The sequence below is a fragment of the Fukomys damarensis genome, unplaced genomic scaffold, assembly GCF_012274545.1.
Source record: "Fukomys damarensis isolate Sample0158 unplaced genomic scaffold, DMR_v1.0_HiC HiC_scaffold_12, whole genome shotgun sequence".
NCBI lineage: Eukaryota > Metazoa > Chordata > Mammalia > Rodentia > Bathyergidae > Fukomys > Fukomys damarensis.
The window spans coordinates 17,943,311-17,951,428 of NW_022900924.1; the positions used below are offsets into that span (position 1 = coordinate 17,943,311).

Here is an 8,118-nt window from a genome sequence, read left to right on the forward strand (position 1 = left end):
AGTTGATGATTGACCCGGCTCTGAAAAAGGGGCACCATAAACTGTACCGCTACGATGGGCAGCATTTCAGCCTGGCGGTGAGTCCCTAGTCACCCCCCCGACCCCCACGCCACCCCCGCGAGAGGGGCTGAGCGGCTGGGAACCCCCCCCACCGGCCAACTGTCAGCCCAGGCCCCTGATCTGACGGGCGCCTGGAGAGAGGGGGGACCCATCCCTGCCTGGGAAGGGGGGCAGCCTTCCCATTCCGCGCCGCCCCAATTCCTTCCCACTAGATGTCCAGCAACCGGCCGGTGGAAATTGTCGAAGATCCCCGGGTCGTCGGGATCTGGACCAAAAACAAGGAGCTGGAACTCTCGGTGCCCAAATTCAAGGTGGGACCCTGTCCCCCTGGCCCCATGGTCTGTCCCCTCATCCCGGAGTTCGAAAATAACGCCAGTCCCGGCCCAGCCAGCTGGATTCTGAGTTCCCGCGGTGCAGGCCCGGGAAGTTTTGGCGCGGAGGGAGAAGAAGCGGTATCCCCCTCCAGGCCACTGGAAACAAAATAACACTCGGAGAAACTGTAATCTGGGCGCTGACACAGTGTGTCCCACCGCCCAGCTGGGGGCTCCGGGTCCCCACCTGGCTCCTGCCCCACCCAGCGCCTGGCCTCGGGCCCGCCCCCTTCCCAGCCTGGTGGCTGTAGGGGGACAACTTCCTGGCCCAAAGGGTCACCCCTTGACCCTGCAGCCAGGAGAAGAGGCCAGAATGGGGGGGTAGGGAAAGAGAAACTGTTTCTTTTTCCTCTTTCCTTCCGAACCCAGAGGACTTCCACGTTCCAAACGATTAAATCCTCGGTTTCCCGGGCCCGCCCGCGTGCATTTTTTTCAGAAAAAGATTTTTTTGTTTGTTTGTTTTTTAATTTACCCTTCATTGTTCTTAAATGTCTAGGCTGAGTAAGGGAATGCTATATTTTTGCTCTTCGGTTTCAATGTTTTCCAAACTCCCTCCTCCCCTCTTCGGGCCCCTGGCAGATCGATGAGTTCTACGTGGGCCCGGTGCCTCCAAAGCAGGTGACATTTGCCAAGCTGAACGATAACATCCGTGAAAACTTCCTAAGGGACATGTGCAAGAAGTATGGGGAGGTGGAGGAGGTGGAGATTTTGTACAACCCCAAGACCAAGAAGCACCTGGGCATTGCCAAGGTGGTCTTCGCCACAGTCCGGGGTGCCAAGGAGGCTGTCCAGCACCTGCACAGCACATCGGTAATGGGCAACATCATCCACGTAGAGCTGGACACCAAGGGTGAGTGGCCAGGCAGGCTGCGGGCTTCCATCCTCCCGATCCTTCCTTCCCCAGCCCACTGCAGGCTTGTCAGACCCCCTCACTCTTCCTCAGAAACCCCCGTAATCTTACTTATTTTTTGCCCCCTCTTGAGGGCAGAGTCACATGGAGCTAAATGTGTTGTCTGTTGCTAGGAAACGGGCTGTAATTTACCAAATGCGCTGGGACCTTGGCCACAGAACCCCTAGGGACCACCCAGAGGCTTCCCCACTGCTGTCACCCCTCGGGTCCTTCCCGGAGCCCTGGTGGCCCAGGTTTACAGGGTCCCCAGTGCTGCTGCCTCTGATAAGGGAGTAGGCAGAGTTTGTTTACTTGTGGGGGGCCGAGGGGGAGCCACCAGGGCACCTGTAAACACACAGAGAGAAGGTTGGTCCCTTGCCTTAGGCCGTAAGAATGTCCCCCGCCCCGTTGCCCCCTTCCCCTGAACCAAGCTGGGCTGCTGAGTGGCAGGAATAAGCTCCCACTGGAGACAAGGGGATGGGCTGCTCTGGGTGCTGGGGTTGACTCTGTATCGTCCCTCCTCTCTCTTAAAGAGACCGTAGCACCTCCCTGCACTGAGTCCTGCCTAGCACAGCCAGCCCGGGGAGCCACAGCTCCCACCCTTGGTGGCCTCACACCCTCCCCCTTTGCCAGCTGGAGGGACTTTAGGAATTGGGAAGGCCTCCCCAAAGTGTGCCTGTGGCCTCACTAAGAGGTTCCAACCCACCTGAAAGAAGGTGCTGGCCGCTGTGGGACCTGGCACCCGTCAAGCTGACAGTGTTGGGTCCAGAGTCGTTGGACCCCGGGCCCCTCCCTGGGACGACTTAGGTACAGCTCCAGGGTTTTGTGCGACAAGCTCTGGGGACAAATGAAAATGCCAAGATCAAGACACGCACATCTAAACCTTTGATGGTCCCGTTTTGTTTTGATTTTTGCATCCTGGTCTGTTGACTTGGGTCTCCGAGACCAGGCTGGGTGTTGGGAGTGGGTGCGGTGCCCTGTGGGCACATTTGTCCCCACTCCTGGGCCGAGCCTCTACCTACTTGTGCGTGTCCGGGGCGCAAGCCTGTGGTTTCTGCCCAACCCACAGGCCCCACCCCCCAGTTCCTCAATCTCTGGGGGGAGGGGTGTACGGGCTTTGAAATCTGCCCACCCCCTTGGGTGGCTGCAGTCAGGTCCCCCAGAGAACCGAGTGTGCTGCCCACCCCCACGGCGTGCCCACAGCCAGAGCAGCCAGGTCTCACCACAATTTCACTTGTGAAAGAAAAAGAAAAAAAAAAAAGGCCCTCGGAGACTGCTGCCTAAGTTTGTATTTCAAGAAAGAGACCAGCAAAGTGTAGAGAGTTGCTCAAGGAATGTGTCTCCTTTGCATATGTGAGCGGCTGTCCCTGGGGCTCTGTAGAGGCTCTATAAATATCAATAATCGCCTGGCCTGTGAAGACCTCTCTTCTGAGGGCCGCAGGTTTTCAGGGCCCAGCGGGACTCCGTGGGATGTGCCTGGGCCCCACGCAGGCCCCTGCCGATTTGGGGCTCTCCCGGGTGCGAACTCTTGGCCACCTGGCTCCAGGTAGTTAGCAAACAGTCACCTCTCTTTCACCAAACCTTCTCTGTTCTTGCTAAAAACCTCGGCTGCCTGTTCAGTGTCAAGGTGAAGGGGGCGTTACCTGGCCCTTGGGCACCCCGCCCAGGAGGGAGTCTATCTGAGGGCGCAATTTTTTATCGGAAGAGTCCTAGCCTTTGAAGGCCTTAAACTGAGTTCGGCCATTGGAAATGTTGGGCACTTTTGTGCCTTTGGCACCCAGATGAGGCTGCTGGGTGGAGAGCCAGGGAGGGCAGGACCTCCAAACACGGAGGGTGGGGATGCCAGGGGTCAGACTTCCGCACGCGGGGGCTCAGGATGCCAAGCAGGATGGAGTCCCATGGGGTTCCAGTCCTGGAGTGCGGCTGAGTCCCCTCTCCTGCCTGTTGCAGGGGAAACCCGCATGCGTTTCTATGAACTGCTGGTCACGGGCCGATACACCCCCCAGACCCTCCCGGTAGGCGAGTTGGACGCCATCTCTCCACTCGTGAATGAGACCCTGCAGGTAGGTTGTCGCTGTCACCTCCCCTATCGCCAGCTCCCTCCCACGCCCCCCACCTCTTGAGCCTGCCCAGTGTCCAGATCAGACCCCCCAGCCCCTACCTGTCTGTCCAAAGAAGGAATGAGCTGCTGCACCCCATGGCTGGTGGTCTCAGAGCCTTGTTTTCCCGAGATCTGCTCAGTGGCTCCCCTGGGACCCTTCCTGTTCTGGTGGCTTCCGGCCTCCTGCAGCCCTCAGCACAGGCCTGGCTTCCGCGGACCCCTCCTTTTCCACTTTGATGCTGGAACAGTGCTCTGTCCAGGGTTCTAGTGTCCAGTATTGGGGCCCTCTGCATCTGCTCCTAGACAGTGGGCTCAGTCCTCCAACTCGCAGCCCACACCACTGCTTCCGCGGGCCAACACAGGGCGCCTCGCCCCAGCTCCTCCCTTGGGAGTCGTCTCCACTACCTCAGGCCCTCCTGCGTCGCACTGCTCAGACCCGGAGAGGGGCTGAGCAGACAGGGCCCCGGCCATGGCCACACTCTCAATCCCCAGGCTGTAGTTCTCGCACCTGCCTCTGCCTGCCAGGTTTTGATGTCTGACAGCCGGAGGCCGGAAGGAAATCCCAGCTTCTACCAAGATGTCAGGATCTTCTCTTCCCTCTGGCTCTTGGATTAAGGAAGAACCTCAAAAGTTCCTGAAGATAATCACCTATTCTAGAGTAGGAAAAATTAAGACTGTCCCGAGATTCTGTTTTCTTTACTTGTGCTGCAGAAGTTTGCTCTGAGCTCCCTGGCTGCCAGAGTGAGAAGGGAAAGAGCCCCACTGCCTTGTGTGTTGGTCCCTGCCACACCCAAGCTCTCACATCTCTGTCTCTCTCTAGCTGTCAGATGCCCTGAAGCGCCTCAAGGATGGCAGCCTGTCCGCAGGCTGTGGCTCTGGCTCCTCCTCAGTCACCCCCAACAGTGGTGGAACACCCTTCTCCCAGGACACAGCTTACTCCAGCTGCCGCTTGGACACACCCAACTCCTATGGGCAGGGTACCCCGCTCACGCCGCGCCTGGGTACCCCCTTCTCGCAAGATTCCAGCTACTCTAGCCGCCAGCCCACACCCTCCTACCTCTTCAGCCAGGACCCTACCGCCACCTTCAAGGCTCGGCGCCATGAGAGCAAGTTCACAGACGCTTACAACCGCCGCCACGAGCACCATTACGTCCACAATTCTGCAGTGGCTGCAGTGGCTGGGGCCCCAGCCACCTTCCGGGGCTCCTCGGACCTCCCTTTCGGGGCCATGGGCAGCGCTGGGGGCGGCAGCGGCCCTGCATTCAAGGTCCAGCCACAGGACTCGGCCAGCTTCGCACACACTCCACCCCCTGCCCAGGCGGCCGCAGGCCCTGCCTTCAAGTCAGCTTTCTCCCCGTACCAGACCCCGGTGCCCCCTTTCCCGCCTCCCCCAGAGGAGCCTGCGCCCACCACAGCCTTTGGGGCCCGGGACAGTGGGGACTTCCGCAGGGCACCAGTGCCCCCGCCGCTGCCACCCGCTGAGCCTCTGGCCAAGGAGAAGCCAGGCACCCCGCCTGGGCCGCCGCCCCCGGACACCAACAGCATGGAGCTAGGGGGCCAGCCAACCTTCGGCTGGAGTCCTGAGCCCTGTGACAGCCCGGGGACCCCCACGCTGGAGTCGTCTCCCGCAGGCCTCGAGAAGCCCCACGACAGCCTGGATTCGCGCATCGAGATGCTCCTGAAGGAGCAACGCACCAAGCTGCCCTTCCTCCGCGAGCAGGACTCGGACACTGAACTGCAGATGGAGGGCAGCCCCATCTCCTCCTCCTCTTCCCAGCTCTCCCCGCTCGCCCCCTTTGGCACCAACTCCCAGCCTGGCTTCCGCGGCCCCTCGCCACCCTCATCACCACCCTCCAGTACGGGCCTGGAGGACATCAGCCCGACACCACTACCAGACTCTGATGAGGAGGATGAGCTGGGCCTGGGCCTGGGGCCTCGGCCCCCACCTGAGCCAGGCCCCCCAGACCCTTCTGGACTTCTGGGCCAAACGGCTGACGTAGCCTTGGACCTGGCTGGAGATAGGACCCCAACTTCAGAGAAGATGGATGAGGTACCCCCATCTTTCCATCTATCTGGGGTTGATTTTGTCTGCTTGAGGTCCCCTGTTGTCCCTTTGAAACATTAAAGATAACTGGCTAAGGAAGGAGCGACTGGGCTGGAGAAGCCAGTAGAATAGCTGAGCTGAGAGAGTAAAAGTAGGCTACAAAAAAGTACCAGGGCTGTGACTGAGTTGCTTGTTTGACTCAGAGCTCCCTAGCGGCCATGGAGAAAAGGGAAACATGGCCAAGGTCTGCTGTTCTCCATGTCAGTAAGTCAAGACTTGTCAAAAAGTCAAGACTTTTCTAAGACTTGAGCTTCTTTAATGGAGTTTGCAAGACCACAGAGTGTCTCAGCTGTGGGGCTGATTCAGCCCCTTCTCTGATGGATGCCTTAGGAAGAGTCAGGGCTGGTTGTGGTGCTCAGGCAGACCTGGAAAGAGGGATTGGCCAGAGAACTGTGCTTTCTTAGAGCTTGGTGCGCTTGAAGAGATGGCAGAGCCTGGCAGGTGGGGCGCTAAGTTTTCCCTCTACTGCCAGCTTGTTTGGTGGCAAAGGTGGCAGGGGGTGCAGAAGCAGGCTGCTGATTGCTCTGCCAGTGATTAGGGCTAGGTTTCCCTGGAGAGGGACTGGAGACCTGCCCTGGAGCTGGTGGGTGGCCAGGAGGGAGATCCCTTCCCGGGCCCTTTGATGAGGCCGCTTGGGTGCCTCAGGGAGGAACAGAGAGAAACCTAGCCCCAGCCAGGTAGGGACCATAAGTGCCTGCAGCCTGCAGCAGCTCCAGGAAGCTGCCAGGTGTGCAGAAGCAGGGGGCGGCCTTGGATTAGGGGTGCTCACTGCCAAGAAGCCCCCACCGCGCCTAGGGTAAACCGAAGACCCAGAACTGGAGTTTTGTCAGGCCCGGGTCCGCACCCCTGACTCCAGAGATGAGCTGAGCTCCAGACTGGTCCTCGGGGGACCCCTGCTGGCAACTGCGAGAGCAGCACCCAGGCTCCCGGCGCTGCCTTGCCGGGTCTTGGGTGTGAGCTCTGTGCCCACAGCTGTGACCTAGGTTGAGGTGGAGCAGTGGGAGCGACCTAGAGCGGTCCAATAGTGAGGGTCATCTGGTCTCCACAGGGGTCGCAGGTTAAAAGCGCAGGGTCCAGACCTTGAGCCTCAGCTGCCACTGCGGGGTTCTGTGACCTCAGGGAAGGCACTTTCTCTCTCTGAGTGTCGGTTTCATCAGCTGCGGCCAGACAGCGAGAGGAGGGCCCCTCAGTCCGCCAACCAGGGCCCTGTGAATCCTGTGGGCTCCTGCTGGTCCCACCGCTCTGGCCCAGGGAGGGGCTGGTGCTGCCGGGCCTTGCGATTGGCTGGCTGCTTAGCCGCCTTAACCCTCTTTCTGCTGCAGCCGGCCAGGGCCCAAGCACAGGGGGAGCTGCTCTGCCCCGCTGGCCTGTTCCTCACCTGTCACCTGCAGGACTGACCTGAGAGGGAGGGTGTGCGTGTGCATGTGTGCGCGCGTGTGTGCGGCACCTAGTGAAATCCGGAGCTTCCTGCTACTGTAGAGCTGGATTCCTCTCTACCCACCCCCAAGTTTCCTCGGAGGCCCCCTCGGCTCCCCCTTAACCTTCTAGGCACTCCCTGCCTCTTCCACCTACAGCTGTACCCCGTGGGTGAGGGCCTTCTTCATCCAACTGTGCAACCAACTCCCCAAAGCCCCAGGCCATCCTTGACTCCTGCTCCTCACCCCTTATCTTTTCTTTCTTTTTTTTTTTTTCGGTTTTTTGAGAGAGTCTCACTATTTAGTTGAGACTGACCTGGAACTCACTATGTAGACCAGGCTGGTCTTGAACACACAGCGATCCTCCTGCCTCCACCACACCCAGCTCCCCTTCTCATTTTTCACATTCCAGCCACAGCCCCTGGGGGGCAGGTGTGTGTGTATGGGGGGGGGTTCCAGCCCAGCTGGGGCTCTCTGGTTGGTTGTTTGGCTTCTGTTTGTTTCTCTTTTGAGAAAGTGTCTAGAAGTGTAGTTCAGGCAGGCCTTTAATTTGTGGGGATCTTCCTGCCTCAGCTTTCCAAGTGCTGGGGTGACAGGAATGCACCACCACACCTGGCTTCTGATTGTTTTTTCCTCCTGTCAGAGGAATCATAGTGGAGTTCCACTTACAGGTGTGTGTGTGTGTGTGTGTGTGTGTGTGTGTGTGTGTGTGCGTGCGCATAAATCCTCATAAGCCAGTGAGGCAGGTACTGACTGTGATGCCCCAAATGAGACTGGAAAAACTGAGGCTTGGAGAAGCTCAGTGACAGATACACTTCCAAGTGGCTGAGAATCCACCTTGGTCCCCCAGGTCATTTCATTTTTCTATTTTTATTTTTTGAGATAGGGTCTCACTGTATAGTTCAGGCTGGCCTTAAGTTGAAGCAATCCTCCTGCCTCAGCCTCCTGATCACTAGGATGACCACCATGCCCAGCTCCTTGAGTCTTGTGCAAGGCTATGCCTCTGTCTCTCAGGTGCTCCAGGGACCCGGGGGCCACTCAACCTCACTCATACTTGCTGCTGCTCTCTCCACAGGGCCACCAGTCCTCAGGCGAGGACATGGAGATCTCAGACGATGAGATGCCCTCCGCCCCCATCACCAGTGCCGACTGCCCCAAGCCCATGGTGGTGACCCCCG

At 59.0% G+C, this 8,118-nt stretch overlaps 1 protein-coding gene across 1 annotated transcript in view; it reads left to right on the forward strand.

Moving 5' to 3' along the window:
- Positions 1-5: 5 nt before the first annotated feature.
- The window catches only part of Setd1b (SET domain containing 1B, histone lysine methyltransferase), a 21,776-nt gene continuing 13,663 nt past the window's right edge, over positions 6-8,118 (forward strand). The window contains exons 1-6 of the mRNA XM_033762679.1: positions 6-77; positions 273-371; positions 1,011-1,281; positions 3,271-3,383; positions 4,242-5,471; positions 8,016-8,117. Of these exons, the coding sequence (XP_033618570.1) occupies positions 6-77; positions 273-371; positions 1,011-1,281; positions 3,271-3,383; positions 4,242-5,471; positions 8,016-8,117 (1,887 nt within the window). The remainder of the gene's footprint in view (positions 78-272; positions 372-1,010; positions 1,282-3,270; positions 3,384-4,241; positions 5,472-8,015; position 8,118) is intronic.